Source organism: Lolium perenne, chromosome 3 (assembly GCF_019359855.2).
Source record: "Lolium perenne isolate Kyuss_39 chromosome 3, Kyuss_2.0, whole genome shotgun sequence".
NCBI lineage: Eukaryota > Viridiplantae > Streptophyta > Magnoliopsida > Poales > Poaceae > Lolium > Lolium perenne.
The window spans coordinates 201,024,039-201,040,904 of record NC_067246.2 but is presented as its reverse complement, the minus strand read 5'-3'; the positions used below and the strand labels follow the sequence as shown (position 1 = coordinate 201,040,904).

The following is a 16,866-nucleotide window of genomic DNA, read 5'->3' as shown; positions in this document are numbered from 1 at the left end:
GAATACTTTAACGAGTGCATATGCATTTTATTCTTTCTTTACTAGCCAAAAATTGGGATCTGGACAAAACCTGTAAACTGGAATTTTTTAACCTGTAAACCGGAATTTTTGAATGCTACCCGCCATTTTCCTATTTTGCATTTCATTCTTCTATTCTTCTACTTGTTTTTCTACTCCATTCGGTCTCTTTTAATTAACTCGGATTTAGTAACCAGAGGGAGTAGTTAATTTGCTCATAAGCTACATCCATAACCCCCCCCCCCCCCCCCCCCAAGCTATTATCATCTTTCTATGATTGATTTTTAAGTTGAAGTAATCCCAGCTCCGCCACCTTTTTTTTAGTAAGAGTGCTATATTTGAAAGAATATATTTATGAATAAATAAGTGCACTACTATATTCACAGATACAAAATAAACCAAATTTATAATACTCCATCCATCTAAAAGTAGGCGTCTCAACATTTAAATACGGATGTATTTCTAGATAAATTTTACCTTTTGATTTTGAGGAATACTCTGGATACTCTTCGCTGCTCTGTCCACAATTCATAAGGCAGAGTTTGGGCCTGGTTCCGAGAAAAGGGCTAACAAACTAGTTAAAAGTAAGCCGAGCAAACAAGTTTCAAAAGCCTAGCAAACAAGCTTCAAAAGCCCAGAGAAATTAGCAGTCCAGCCCAGAGCCCCAGATACTGTTTACTCTATCCAACCTTGCTTGCGAGAAAAAAAAACAACAACCGCGGAGGGCCGCGGGACCATACGAGCCAGCAATTCCGATGGCGGCGCTGCCTCTTCTCCGGTGGGGAGCGTCCTCCCTCCTTGCCCACTCCTCCCCTCCCGCGTCGCGGCGCCTGTTCTCTGCCATCCGACGCCCCCCCGCTGCCGCCCACTGCGAGCCCGGCTCCAGGGTCATGCTCAAGGGAATGGATTACCCAGAACTCGAGGTAAGAGCTCCCTTTCAACCTTAAGGTTCGCAGATTCATCTGTTAGTATTGGTCTGCCCTTGCTTTTAGCTTACTTTGCCGCGCGGTTTTCCCAGAAATGGGTGCAGTCGCAAGGATTCCGACCGGGGCAGGCCATGATGCTGTGGAAATGCCTATACGGCAACAACGTCTGGGCGCATTGTCCTGACGAGCTAGCTGGTAGGTGCAATTTTTGTTTTCCTTCGACGAATTATAGTCAAGGGTGGGCGTTTGATTTCAACAATGGGTATTCAAATTTTATATTTCTTGTTTGCCAACCATGGTAATCTAGAAGGCAAGAGGTTTTTAGTAGAATCAAGGGGGAGAAAGGCGCTGGGTTTTCTTTGCTGGCTCGCTCAATGCTACGACCCTCTCGCTCTGTTTGTAGTTGGGCTAAGTGTTGAATCCTGATGGGTGTTGAGTTGCAAAGTTGGGCCATGTGCCGCTGAGTGTTTGGTGGTGAGATGGGGGTTGGCTTTGATTGGAGGAGTACCGCTCGTGAGGAGCAGACATATCATGCTCATGAGCTAAAAATTAGCCGAATACCCAAAGCACATCATACATATGCTATATACATGAAATATTTTCACAAAAATTATGGGTATTCATCTGAATACCCATGAATTGAGATGGGCCTGCCCCTGTTATAGTCGGTATATGCAACAGAATTTCAGTGCCTGGTGCGAATTTGAAATTAGCCCCTAGGTACAGTAAGAAAAGACAATTGCAAAACGAAGAAAACTATATTTATTTTGCCAAATTGTACCAGAGTTTTTTTTTCTTCCAAGAATGACTTCTTGATAAGAAAGAATCTATATTCGAATAATGGCTGCTAGTCTATTCTGTACTTGAAACGTAGCTCAAAATCTTCAGTTGGATATTCGTAAGAAATCTTGTTGAAATTATAATTTTCAAGTGCTATCATAGCCTATGCTATAATTTTCCTTCTGAGGATATCCATTCTATGTCCAATTTTATTTTTTACTTTCTCCAATGCATTAGAAAAAATAAAATTCTCAATCTACTATAACAATTTCATGATTATTGTTACTAAAGCTTATGAAAAATAGGTTTAAGGAAAAATATAGGGAAAATTGGGGGCTCAAACTTTTTGGGGCCTGGGTATATCTTGGTTCTAATTATGGTAGTTCGTTTGTCATTAGTTAGTAATTGTGAAGGTGCGGGTCATAGAAATGTGTGAGATCCAGGTATATTTAGCTATCCAGTACCCACCTTCCAACCATATATAAGTTCTAGTTAGTGTGTGTGGATTTTCTTTTTGTAAGTTTGTTCTACCCGATGGTGGTTAATAGTTTAATATGGATACAATGTATTTAAAAAGGCGTGATGGAGGAGATGAGCATGTGCTTGTTCATGTTCATGTACGAAAAATACAGTTAGTTAGTATCTCCTAAATTATTTTTGCTTTGTTGGCCATGTGTAATTATTAGTTGTTACTGTGTAACTTTATGTTCATTAATTTTCACCTTGCTGCTCTCAAAGAGAGCAACCCATGATATATACAACACCCATCAAGTCGTCACTCCTTGGTTCATTATGCAAATGGAGAATTGTGGAAGGGGAAAAAAATCTGTCCATGCAACACCTCTAAACAAATGGCATGCGTCCACTTCGAATGCCATTGCAATTTTTCTTTATTCAGGATGAGAAAAGAAGAATAAGATTGCAGAGTGTATTTCACTGTCAACTAGTTTTTTATTCGTCAGCGAGAAATGGTAGTAGCTGTGTAAGTAGAAGTAGCTCTAACTTTGTGCATTACAATGGTGTTGGCTCCATCTCTCACAAACCTTGACTCCAATTTATGTTACATTTTTGGTGCCCATTCTGGTTACTTAAAATGATACTTGTGAATTTGGTAATTTGCTCATGTTTCTTTTTTTCGTACTCAAATACAATGCTTTGTTTCCTTTGCTCTATTATTAGTATGTATTTGAATAAACTTGGTCCATTGCCTCTAATCTTGTTCAGGCTTGAACAAGGACTTGAGGAAAATGATAAGTGAGCATGCTGATCTCAAGGCATTAACTGTAAAAGACATTATCACTGCATCCGACGGAACCCGAAAGGTAGCTCAGTCAGTGTCACTGAGATCTTCTGTAATGTTTTCAGAATATGATTGATTTTGAAACGCAGGATGTTACAGATATTGTTCTCTCTTGAAGATGCCTCGGTGATTGAAACAGTTGTCATTCCTAGTGCCAGAGGCAGAACAACTGTCTGTGTTTCAAGTCAAGTGGGTTGTGCCATGAATTGTCAGTTTTGCTTTACTGGGAGGTCTGTTGACATTCTTTGAATAGCATGTATTTTGACGTTTTTCTAGTAACTAATCTGTATATTTCTCTTGTTTTTTCTTTGGCCACTGAAGGATGGGTTTGAGAAAGCATCTGTCTACAGCTGAGATAGTTGAGCAGGCGGTGTTTGCTCGTAGGCTATTTTCAGATGAATTTGGATCTATTACAAATGTTGTATTTATGGTAAGCATTTCCTTCATGGTAACTAATGAGACGAGCTATATATTGGCTATTTAACTGAGGATATAATTTGTGGTTTAATGTTGGATAATGTAATCTTGCTTTTGCATGCCACCTCTCCTTGAATTGCTACAAATTTATCCTTTATGTTATATTTTAAACTGCAACTGGCATGATATATATTTTTTCCTGCTTAGCATTGTTTTCTGATCGCACTACCCTGCTTCTGCCTGCATTCCATATTCAATGGAATCAGTATTCAATGCCGGTTTTGAGGTCTAATTTTCTGGCTTCCTTTATCATAGTTTTGGTCCTCTTGAAGTCCCACGTTAGTAAGTCTAGACTCTAGTCATAGCAATGTTATGGAAGCCTAGGTATGCATTATGTGCTAGTCATATTTGTATAGCGTAGTACTGTTGCGTTTGTCGACAAGATGTAATCACCTTTTCTGCCCTGTACAGCTTTCCCTTGTGTGTGTTCCTCCACGACTGTGTATTGTCCCACTTTTGTAAATATTTATTTTTTTATTAATAAAACTTTACTTTCGGGGTCTTCCCCACAAATTCCTTGTAAAAAAATGCTATCAGCTTTTCCACATGATCCTCCATTAATCTCAAATTTATACAGGGCATGGGTGAGCCACTGCACAATGTAGACAATGTAATAAAAGCATCGTCTATAATGGTCGATGAGCAGGGCCTTCAGTTTAGTCCTCGCAAGGTTACTGTCTCCACAAGTGGTCTTGTTCCACAGATAAAACGCTTCCTCCATGAATCCAATTGTGATCTGGCTGTTAGTCTTAATGCAACAACTGATGAGGTGCAATCCAAATTTGATTATTCTATTGTGGTTGAATGTTTTGGCATTACTTTGCTGTTCTGTATACTAACTTTCCCTTCCAGGTCAGGAACTGGATAATGCCCATTAACCGAAAGTATAATCTTAACTTGCTTCTTGGCACTTTAAGGGAGGAACTTCGCTTGAGACCTAAGTCCATAGTGCTATTTGAGTATGTCATGCTTGCTGGCGTGAATGATAGGTCAGGAATCTTGATTAATTTTTGATTGGTGTTATCTTGTTGAATGTCATAAAAGAGCTTGCATGTGATATTATATTAACTTGAGATATGATAACATTACTTGTAGCATATGCAAAAAAGACTTATTTTTATTTAGAACAATACATTTTTCAGAATAGGCAGACAAAATGACAATCTATAGTTTCCGTTGTTGTAGGCAAATTAAAATTTCTATTTTGGAGGTAACGTTTTAAAGATCTTACGGTGAGTAAGTTACCACTTGCATCCTGAGAATTTGTTTCGATTTACTGTGTTCACAGCGTGGACGATGCGAAGAGGCTTACAGAGCTGGTTCATGACATTCCCTGCAAGATCAACCTCATATCTTTCAATCCTCATAGTGGGTCCCAATTCAAGCCCACGCCCGATGAGAAGATTATCGAGTTCCGTAACATGTTAATCCAATCTGGCCTGACCGTTATGGTTCGGCTAAGCAGAGGGGATGATCAGATGGCTGCGTGCGGGCAGCTCGGAGAGCCTGGCCAGCTACCGTTGCTCCGTGTGCCCGAGAAATTTCTGGCAACCTTATGATGCTAAGCAGTAAGTAGTACAGTCATTACAAACTAGGGAAACAGGTGTCTGGGAACAACTTCACAAAGATAAGGCAGTGATCTTCCTGTAATTAGGATAAAACAACAGCGCCGTTTTTCGAAGTCATGATCCCCTGACCCCTGAGGCAGGCTTACGACTGTCAAGAGAATATTCTGATGTGGCCTCAACAGTTGGATGGCAAGTGTTAAACAGTTGACCTGTGCTGATTCAGACAAAACGCCCTGCCCCCGCGTCGCTCCCGCTAGGGCGACTCGGGCGGTGCCCAAACCCTAGCGCCGCCAGGCCCCTCCTCCCACCTTTCCCCCTCCCTTGCCGCCACCTGAGGTGACCGCCGGAAAGCTGCGCGGCTGCTGAGGACGGTGGCGGCGAGGATCTCGTCGCTCCGCTTCGCTGCGGAGGACTACAGGACCGGGGCGGCGGCCCTTCAAGCGAGGCGACGGCGCATGCGGCAGGCGTCGGCGCGGGCGACTCTGGCCGTCGGCCGTGACCTCTTGGGAGGTTGGACCGCGGCGGGTGGCGGCTGCGGCTTGGGGCCCCCCTCCCCGGCAGATCGAGGTTGTTCCCCTCTTCTCTCTCTCTCCTCCCTGATTTCGGCTTTGTGGCGGCTTGCTGCTCGCTCTAGATCGTGGAGGGAGCTGGTGTGTGGCTCGGGACCGGGGGAATCCCTAGGTTGGCTGGCCCAGCCCAGCGGCGGCGGCGCTTGCGGGCGCCGTTCTTCCTCCTTGGAGGCGTGGCTGAGGTCCCCTGTCTCCACCCCGACCAACCTCCCAGGTGAAAGCCCAAAATCTGTCAGATTGGGCGGCGTCGACGTGCTGCACGCCGTATCCTCCTTGGAGGCGTCGCCTGGGGAGTGCGATGCTCGGTGAGGTTGAAGGCGGAAACTTTGGTCTCGTGCAGTTGCTCCTGGTGGCTTTCCTGCTTCTCTTTGGGCGTCCTTAGGCCGCGTCGGTTTGGCCGGTGTGGTGTGCTCTCCCTTCCCTGGTGGTCGTGCTCTGGGGCTGCCTCGGAGCTCAAGTTCAGCACTTCCCTAGCTCTCGGGTGAGCTTTTCCCATGACCGATGGTTCGACGCCTTCGAGCCAAGGCGAGAGGGTAGGGGCCCTCTTCGGTGTGGGAACCGGAATGTATCTTGGTGTTTGCAGTTCAGGGGGCCTTCCTCGCTCATGAATCTCCATCCTGCTCGTTGGTAGTGCCTCGTCGCGCCTTCGCTGCTCGTTGCCCTCGGTGCCGGAGAGTTGTAGTCTTCGCTTTGCAAGTCCCTTTGGTGCTTGCTTGTAGTGTTGAGTTGTAAGCCTTTCAGGGTGTGCCCTTGTATCGTTCGGCCGTTGTGTTGTGTGGTGTGGTGTTGTGTGTGCATGTGTGTTCGGTTCGGTTTGTGTAATTCATGGCCGGTTGATGGCTTTGTTAATTCAAAGCTGGGCTCCTAGCGAGCCTACTGTTTAAAACCTGTGCTGATTTGTAACCCATGTTCTGATCAATATCTCTCTCGTTTTGTCGCAAATTGGGAACACTTGGTTGGCTAGCTGGTAAAACAAGTTGCATTTTTTGTTCTTTCTGCTTTGATGCAAGGAGGGCTAGGTATCAAATAAAGATGAGATCAAACCTTTTGAGATGCTCCAGCAACTTTGAGTGCACAAATGACATCTGGTCATTTGGCATAGCTTCTGATGTGGTCTGTGTCGCCAAAGTCGATTCTGCTGTGCAGGTAGTTCCAAAAGACTCGAATCTACCTATTTGGTGATCATCTTGGACCAGTGTGAGGTGCAGGAATGACAGAAAGACAACCCTGGCCTACATGTTGAGATACCTTAACCATTAAGGTGTGCAAGCCATGCCAACACGATCACCCTATAACGATAAAAGTACAAACAAAGGCAAAGCGATCTGACACAAACCCCCACCAATCGAAGTGCCTTCTTTCCCAAAAGCAATTCCATTGAACCGCACCTACTGGGATTTGGGCCTCTTTAGCACTAACCTGCCGCCAAACTGGCAGTAGCCTACACTTGCTCCCAGCTTTCGCAGAAACTCTGCTTATATTTGGACAACCTAGAAAACAAAAGGCACATCCTTTTTTTACGGGAAACAAAACAAAAGACAAATTCCTTGTCTGATGCTTCATGAAAAGGTTTAATTTTGAGATATTTGAGCCAGATTCTGATAGCAGTCTCTGATCTCGTCACTGGATTTAGTAGCAGCGAGATTTGCTACGGAGCCATGATGACGTGGACTGTGACATTCCGTCTTCAAGTCCACACTTTGGATTAGTTCTTTTCTTCGACCTAGAATAAGTTCTGATGATCCAAGGCACCTACTCCAGTCTATAGTATTGTTATTTGTTCCTACAAGAAGTGACAGACTAACAGTGACTAAAATTTAGGCCTTCTTGCACTAATAAGCATTTGAAGTCCTGACAGTGTACTGGTACATATCAGTGATGATTTTAGCTGTTTCATATTTATTCAGGTAAACTAGTCCTAAATTAGTTGGTTGTAGGTGGGGTATGCATTAGTCAGTGTCACTTCTATGCAGAATTCGGGATTTATTATGGGAAAATGATTCGTTGCCCCCGGGGGATAAGCTCTCCCAGCCCCGGGTCCCCAGCCGCTGGATCAATCATTTTGATGGTTAGATTTGCATGTAGCAAAAAAACACCTTCGGCAGCAAAAAATCACCCCGGCAGCAAATGACTGAAGCAAAAAATGGTTCGTTCAGAAAAAGAAAAATAAAAAGGCTGGGCTCGCTGGAGATCTCCCCGGAGACCACGTAGCAAAAAAATGTGATAATGTAGCAAAGATGAAAATCGTCAGAGACATCGCCGGAGACAACGTAGCAAACATATTATCACAATGTGATGCTATTTTTTTTTGCTATAATTGTTTTATTGTTTTGCTACTTTAATTTTAAAAATTTGCTACGAGTTCTCCGGCGAGATCTCCGGCGAGGTCTCCGGCGAGCTCAACCTTTTTATTTGATTTCGTAACTGAACCGTTTTTTGCTACAATGTAGCAAAAGCGGGTTATGTTTTTGCTGCCGGTATTTTTTTGCTACATTCAGTAGAACCAGATCTGACAGTCCAATATAGCCGATCCGACGGCTGGTGATCCGGGGGCTGGAAAATCAGATCCCCCAGGGGGCGCCCAGCAGTTCCCTTTATTATGTGACCTCCTCGTTATCTAAGACGAATTTCCTCCAGCGAATATACACAGTACACTAGTAGTGTCTCTACAGATAAACGTAGTTTTCAAGATCCCTAACGTACATGTTAAGTTAATAACAACAATCGATGCAACTATTCTCGTTCCTTACGTGGTTTCATCTTCATCACTCATCACAAGTCCAGAAAATTATGAAAAGTGGTGCTTGGTGTGGTTTATAATTTTCTATGCAACCTCCCGACCCACCTTGCTGGTCAAGAGGACATTCCGGTTTTGCATCAAACAAAAACATAGAAAAATAAAGCGGCAAATAAGGAAACAATCATGTTGAATTATTATCAACATTAAATTTGTACCTGTCAGAGACAGTTCCCGGCTGCCTGCCGGACATGACATGGCAATTATTCAGGACAACAACACCTAGTAATAATTTACTATCACCGGTACACCAAATTGCCAGCCAAGCGAAGTGTGTTGAATAAGCATGGGCTCTGTCGCGACCTAGCTAGATCCGATTTCCAATTAGTTAACCCTCAAAAGTTACAATTAATTAACTTGTATCATCACAAGGGTGTCTCATTTTGTCGCGTTGCAAAAACTAAAAAGAATGGATGCCATATTCAGTCAATGTTAACCAAGTAGTCCCTCCCTTCTGAATTATAACATGTTTTGGATTGTGATAGATATTTTCGTCCACTAAAATGAGTTAACAAACATATGAAAATACGTCTAGATACATAAAGTTCCAAAAAAGTAGAACATCTGGCGACTGATTACTATTATCAGGCTCCTCACCAACTCCAATAGAGCACTATGTGAGGCGCCAACCCTTCACCGCGGAACTATGTGAGAAACATGCAAATAGAAAAGAAAAGCATCTCTGAAATTTGTGATGTTGTTTTAAATTTTAGATGGGTTCTCAGCGTGTTCAGGTCACATAGTATAATTGATCTTCTTTGAAGTATCTCTATGAACTACTGTTATGTTCCTAAAATTAGGAGCAAGTGCTAGGCGTCTGCCTGGCTTTAGCATTAACCAGTTTGATTTCCATACCACTTCCACATGCATGGGTGATCTCCCACAAAAACCTGTCCATTGTCATATAAAATCCCAAATGTAACATTGTTTTATATATGTACCATTTTCAGAAATGCAACATAGTTTTGAAACAATTGGATGTGAATTTGTAAAAACTTGCGGCATGTAGCAAAAAACATTGTAATTTTTTAGACACATCAATGTAGCAAAACTCATCAACGTGTGCATCTTATCCTCATTGGTCGCACAAAACATTCTGAAAAAGCTATCATCGTTTGTAACAAAAAAATATAAAGCATCCAACATTAATAAAACATTTTTGCAATATTGGAGAAAATATTACATCTAGAATAACACTATAATTTTACATGTGGATACATAACAAAAACATACGAGCCTGTCAACAACCAAGGAGTCACTGCCATGGCAGATTGTAGCTCATCGGACACGAACCAGACTCGCTGGAGGTCTGATGAGTGCATTTTAGCATGTTTTTACACCATTATTTCATTAATATATTATTGAGTAGCAATAGGATTTTTGTATTTCATCGCGCGATAATCGCGCCCTTTTATGCTTGTCTACGTAGGATCTCAAAATAATAAGACAATGATGAAATATCAATAAAAACTATCATTTTATGGTATTTTGACGTGATGAAAATCATTTTAGCACTTAATTATGCACCTGGGTGAAAGGAGGATGCGAGGAAAACTTCCAGTAAGTTTAGAGGGCATCGGTACGGGGGGAGCCCGCCCGTACCGTGCACCCGTACGATGTGTCAGGAGCACCGTCTCGTCAAATACTTTCATCTCGCGCAGACGACAGGGAATCAGAGACACACAACTTCGAAAAACACAGAAACAACGCCCATCTAGAGAAGGAACTTTAGAGAAGACATAATCCGGGCTGCTAAGCGGATCATAGGAGGACACGGCATCATCCCCTTCATCATCAACCGCTGCATCTCCATCAGCATCATCGATCCCATTCTCCTTCAACCATAGTTGTAATCTTGATTACTATTGTGGATTTGTATTCGAATTCATCCCATTACTTTCATCCCATCCATAAGATTATGTTGATGTTCTTGATTGTTTCCATGTGTGAGTAGTTCCTTTTGTTCTTGGGGAGATGGAGAAATCCTAGCATGAATATGAGATGAATCTAAGATGATCTATGGTTTTAAGTATTAATGTGTGTTAGTTCTCTCTCTTGATATTATATGTTGTGCACCATGTAATATTTATCTTATGGTTTCGAGAGGGAACTACACTTTAAAGTGTGGTAAAGTGAACGGCGAGAAGTGACATTACCGTAACGACACTTTAACACATGGATGAAGGGGGTAAAGAAGGACTCACCAAGCTCATATCAATAACCATGGGGTAAAATCCTTAATAACAATAGTCAATATGTGGCTTGCAGAAGACTAGCTGCTGTGGTTATTTAGAGATGCGATGACCGACGGATTTCTGGACGCATCTTGTTATGGAGCTCTCCCCACATACAATATGATTAAAAGAATATTTTATCTTGATTAACATGAATCATAATGATAGAGGTGGATCCAATAATCCCCGAGAACACTTTGTCTTATTAAATTTCAACCCATTTCTCGTAACGTATTCTTTTACTTATTGCTTTGTTTACTTTCTTGCAACCAATTACAATCATCCTTTAAAATATCTTAAACTTGAGATTAGAGAACAATTTACAAGTAGCCTTTAATATATAGTAGCAAGGGGCATTAAGACATTAACTAGTAGCTCCTCATGGTTCGATACTCTTATTTTGAAACTAGCTATAATTGATATGTGTACTTGCAGTTATCAAGGCCATTTGTAGCCACATCAGGCCAGCCACACCATGTTTCCAAGGTCAGACCATGCAATGGACTATGAATTGGAGCTCCATGAGAATGCATGGAGGCACAAGAAACTCCACCGGGGGCGCATGTCGACACATGAGGTAGAGGCGGTCTAGTTAACGTTCAAGCAGAATCTTCATCTGACTCTCATTTGTTTGTTGGCATGAGATGTTAGGAGAGATAAAAAAGGGGGAGATATGCACAAATGGGCTTTAATGGGGAGTGGCGGCGGCAAGCGGAGGAGCTTCGTCCACAACAACATGACTTGTTGGTGCCTTAGGGGGTCTTCCATGTCGGTGACTTCTTTTGGTGCAAGGAGCGGCGATGACAGAGGCACATTGACCTCCCTTGGTGCCCTCCACCATGGCTTGTGCCTTGCCCACTTGCGAGCGGAGCTTCGTTCAACGGAAGGAAGCACGAAAGAGATGGGGTAAAAGAAGTGATCGGGGGCCCATGCGATAGGGTAAGACAACTTTAGCTAACAAAATTATGGGGTTAGCTACTAAATTTCTAGCTTTACTACAGAAAGTATTGTACAAATCACTTAGATCATTAAACTTCACACTAATGTCTAGAACCCCAGTCGCACATCTAATACCCAATTCTACTATGGGAGCACGGGGCCTATGGGCTTTTTGAGAAAAAAACGTGTTGCTCTTGTCTCGCCCTCGCACGGGCAGACATGAGCACTCCTCCACTGCACCGACCCTCGCATTTCCCTCTCCCTCCCCCTCTCTACCGCCGTTGGCGCAGGCCACTGGGCGTTGCTTGGGCGGTGCCGGCGGCAACGACCGTTCATCCCCCGCGCGCGTGGCGAGGTGGCGCAACACATGGCGTCCAACGGCGGTGGAGCTAGGTCAGACATCGGTTTGGCGAGGCGCGGGTGGGCATGGTGGTGAAGGAGCTGCGTCTTAGCGATGGGGTGTCGTGGTGGCTCGAGTGCTACCGATGGGATCTTCTGGTGTGGCCGATGGCGCCCCATCCGACCATATTTTGACCCTTTGGGCCCCATCTGGGTTAGGGCGCGCCTCAGGCGTGGTGGCGGCATCTCCGGCAGACAGAAGAGCGGAGGCTGGTGCCAGGGGTAGCGGTTACGCCGGTGTACCTGCTGCAGTGCGGCGGCGGGACTTCACAGGCCCAATTTAGGCGCGGCCGGGCTGGAGGGCCTGGTGTGTTCCTACTGCTGCATCCGGTCGGCTACCGCCAATGGTGGTGGAGGCCAATCCCTGTCACGTGATGTTGTACCACCGCCTCTTGCTGGAGTTCCTTCTTCTCGGTATTTCCGGCCTCACTACGGGGGTCAGGTGAGATGGCGGTGGTGATTACAAGACCGTGGTGGTGTGTGCTGGTCGGTGGCTAGCTTGGCGGAGTGCATCAGATCGTCCGGGTGCGTGGTTGTTTGGAGGCTGGGAGAAATCTCTATCTTTTTGACACCGTCGCGCTGACGCCCGCGGGTGTCTCCATCTTTCCTGAAGGATGTCAGGTGTACCTCTTCCCTACCCCCTATAGCATATATATCGTTGGAAACTCTAGGATCAGTCCGGGCAGCAACGTCGTTGGCATCGCTTCCTTGTTGGAGGTGTTGCTTGGTACGCGACGCTTTGGAACGCTAGAAGCATGGTGGAAGTTCTCCGGAGGGCGCATCGGTTTTGACTCATCATCGTTTTCGTCAAGCCACCGATATCGGCATTATTTTCTTTTCTTTTCTTTTTAAGTTTTTTAGGCTTTCTTTGTGATGTTTGCCCCAGCAGTGATTTCAATCTTGTATCGGATGGTTTTTTTTGAAAACATAAAATATATATTAGGTTAGCAGGCCGCCTCATTAAAAACCTTTCAACCCCCTTCGGTACCCTGGAAGGAAAAAAGTGCGTCTGGAACCTGCCGCCTCTGGATCATCACAAAGTTACATCATGAAGGAGTTTATCTAGGAGCAAACTAGGGGGCTGATGGCGTGTAACTCACACGTTCGTTGGGAACCCCAAGAGGAAGGTATGATGCGCACAGCAGCAAGTTTTCCCTCAGAAAGAAACCAAGGTTTATCGAACCAGGAGGAGCCAAGAAGCACGTTGAAGGTTGATGGCGGCGGAATGTAGTGCGGCGCAACACCAGGGATTCCGGCGCCAACGTGGAACCTGCACAACACAACCAAAGTACTTTGCCCCAACGAAACAGTGAGGTTGTCAATCTCACCGGCTTGCTGTAACAAAGGATTAACCGTATTGTGTGGAAGATGATTGTTTGCAGAAAACAGTAGAACAAGTATTGCAGTAGATTGTATTTCAGTAAAGAGAATTGGACCGGGGTCCACAGTTCACTAGAGGTGTCTCTCCCATAAGACAAACAGCATGTTGGGTGAACAAATTACAGTTGGGCAATTGACAAATAAAGAGGGCATGACCATGCACATACATATCATGATGAGTATAGTGAGATTTAATTGGGCATTACGACAAAGTACATAGACCGCCATCCAACTGCATCTATGCCTAAAAAGTCCACCTTCAGGTTATCATCCGAACCCCCTCCAGTATTAAGTTGCAAAGCAACAGACAATTGCATTAAGTATGGTGCGTAATGTAATCAACAACTACATCCTTAGACATAGCATCAATGTTTTATCCCTAGTGGCAACAGCACAACACAACCTTAGAACTTTCTGTCACTGTCCCAGGTGTCAATGCAGGCGTGAACCCACTATCGAGCATAAATACTCCCTCTTGGAGTTACAAGCATCTACTTGGCCAGAGCATCTACTAGTAACGGAGAGCATGCAAGATCATAAACAACACATAGATATAACTTTGATAATCAACATAACAAGTATTCTCTATTCATCGGATCCCAACAAACGCAACATATAGAATTACAGATAGATGATCTTGATCATGTTAGGCAGCTCACAAGATCCGACAATGATAGCACAATGGGGAGAAGACAACCATCTAGCTACTGCTATGGACCCATAGTCCAGGGGTAGACTACTCACACATCACACCGGAGGCGACCATGGCGGCGTAGAGTCCTCCGGGAGATGATTCCCCTCTCCGGCAGGGTGCCGGAGGTGATCTCCTGGATCCCCCGAGATGGGATCGGCGGCGGCGGCGTCTCTGGAAGGTTTTCCATATCGTGGCTCTCGGTACTGGGGGTTTCGTCACGGAGGCTTTAAGTAGGCGGAAGGGCAAGTCAGGAGGGGGCACGAGGGCCCCAGATGACAGGGCCGCGCGGCCAGGGCAGGGGCCGCGCCGCCCTATGCTCTGGCTGCCTCGTGGCCCCACTTCGTCTCCTCTTCGGACTTCTGGAAGCTTCGTGGCAAAATAGGACCCTGGGCGTTGATTTCGTCCAATTCCGAGAATATTTCGTTACTAGGATTTCTGAAACCAAAAACAGCAGAAAACAAAGAATCGGCACTTCGGCATCTTGTTAATAGGTTAGTTCCAGAAAATGCACGAATATGACATAAAGTGTGCATAAAACATGTAGATAACATCAATAATGTGGCATGGAACATAAGAAATTATCGATACGTTGGAGACGTATCAGCATCCCCAAGCTTAGTTCTGCTCGTCCCGAGCAGGTAAAACGATAACACAGATAATTTCTGGAGTGACATGCCATCATAACCTTGATCATACTATTTGTAAAGCATATGTAGTGAATGCAGCGATCAAAACAATGTATATGACATGAGTAAATAAGTGAATCATATAGCAAAGACTTTTCATGAATAGCACTTCAAGACAAGCATCAATAAGTCTTGCATAAGAGTTAACTCATAAAGCAATAATTCGTAGTAAAAGCATTGAAGCAACACAAAGGAAGATTAAGTTTCAGCGGTTGCTTTCAACTTGTAACATGTATATCTCATGGATATTGTCAACATAGAGTAATATAATAAGTGCAATAAGCAAATATGTAGGAATCAATGCACAGTTCACACAAGTGTTTGCTTCTTGAGGTGGAGAGAAATAGGTGAACTGACTCAACATTGAAAGTAAAAGAATGGTCCTCCATAGAGGAAAAGCATCGATTGTTATATTTGTGCTAGAGCTTTGATTTTGAAAACATGAAACAATTTTGTCAACGGTAGTAATAAAGCATATGTATCATGTAAATTATATCTTATAAGTTGCAAGCCTCATGCATAGTGTACTAATAGTGCCCGCACCTTGTCCTAATCAGCTTGGACTACCGGATCATCACAATGCACATGTTTTTACCAAGTGTCACAAAGGGGTACCTCTATGCCGCCTGTACAAAGGTCTAAGGAGAAAGCTCGCATTGGATTTCTCGCAATTGATTATTCTTCAACTTAGACATCCATACCGGGACAACATAGACAACAGATAATGGACTCCTCTTTTATGCATAAGCATGTAACAACAATTAATAATTTTCTCATATGAGATTGAGGATATTTGTCCAAAACTGAAACTTCCACCATGGATCATGGCTTTAGTTAGCGGCCCAATGTTCTTCTCTAACAATATGCATGCTTAATCATAAGGTGGTAGATCTCTCTTACTTCAGACAAGACGGACATGCATAGCAACTCACATGAAATTCAACAAAGAGTAGTTGATGGCGTCCCCAGTGAACATGGTTATCGCACAACAAGCAACTTAATAAGAGATAAAGTGCATAATTACATATTCAATACCACAATAGTTTTTAAGCTATTTGTCCCATGAGCTATATATTGCAAAGGTGATGATGGAATTTTAAAGGTAGCACTCAAGCAATTTACTTTGGAATGGCGGAAAATACCATGTAGTAGGTAGGTATGGTGGACACAAATGGCATAGTGGTTGGCTCAAGTATTTTGGATGCATGAGAAGTATTCCCTCTCGATACAAGGTTTAGGCTAGCAAGGCTTATTTGAAACAAACACAAGGATGAACCGGTGCAGCAAAACTCACATAAAAGACATATTGCAAACATTATAAGACTCTACACCGTCTTCCTTGTTGTTCAAACTCAATACTAGAAATTATCTAGACCTTAGAGAAACCAAATATGCAAACCAAATTATAGCATGCTCTATGTATTTCTTCATTAATAGGTGCAAAGGATGTGATGCAAGAGCTTAATCATGAGCACAACAATTGCCAAGTATCACATTGCCCAAGACATTAATAGCAATTACTACATGTATCATTTTCCAATTCCAACCATATAACAATTTAACGAAGGAGTAACTTCGCCAAGAATACTATGAGTAGAAACCAATGACATACTTGTCCATATGCTACAGCGGAGCGTGTCTCTCTCCCATAAAGTGAATGCTAGGATCCATTTTATTCAAACAAAACAAAAACAAAAACAAACCGGCGCTCCAAGCAAAGCACATAAGATGTGATGGAATAAAAATATAGTTTCAGGGGAGGAACCTGATAATGTTGTCGATGAAGAAGGGGATGCCCAAGGCATACCCAAGCTTAGACGCTTGAGTCTTCTTGATATATGCAGGGGTGAACCACCGGGGCATCCCCAAGCTTAGAGCTTTCACTCTCCTTGATCATGTTGCATCATACTCCTCTCTTGATCCTTGAAAACTTCCTCCACACCAAACTTAGAACAACTCATTAGAGGGTTAGTGCACAATAAAAATTAACATATTCAGAGGTGACACAATCATTCTTAACACTTCTGGACATTGCATAAAGCTACTGGACATTAATGGATCAAAGAAATTCATCCAACATAGCAAAAGAGGCAATGCGA

At 43.6% G+C, this 16,866-nt stretch overlaps 1 protein-coding gene across 1 annotated transcript; it reads left to right on the top strand.

Annotated features, from left to right (window-relative positions):
* The first annotated feature begins 718 nt into the window (after nucleotides 1-718).
* Nucleotides 719-5,272, top strand: LOC127343086 (uncharacterized). The gene is made up of 8 exons (XM_051369168.2): nucleotides 719-941; nucleotides 1,037-1,139; nucleotides 2,949-3,046; nucleotides 3,124-3,254; nucleotides 3,346-3,454; nucleotides 4,079-4,270; nucleotides 4,354-4,490; nucleotides 4,790-5,272. Exons 1-8 carry the CDS (start codon nucleotides 774-776, stop codon nucleotides 5,058-5,060), a joined length of 1,209 nt encoding a protein of 402 aa, XP_051225128.1. The 5' UTR covers nucleotides 719-773; the 3' UTR covers nucleotides 5,061-5,272.
* The last annotated feature ends 11,594 nt before the right edge of the window (nucleotides 5,273-16,866 follow it).

Excerpts from the sequence above, each read along its gene's own strand:
- LOC127343086 (XM_051369168.2), top strand. The coding sequence starts at position 774 with ATGGCGGCGCTGCCTCTTCTCCGGTGGGGAGCGTCCTCCCTCCTTGCC. Across the intron at positions 1,140-2,948 it reads TTGTCCTGACGAGCTAGCTG|GCTTGAACAAGGACTTGAGG; the intron begins GTAGGTGCAATT and ends AATCTTGTTCAG. Across the intron at positions 4,491-4,789 it reads CTTGCTGGCGTGAATGATAG|CGTGGACGATGCGAAGAGGC; the intron begins GTCAGGAATCTT and ends CTGTGTTCACAG.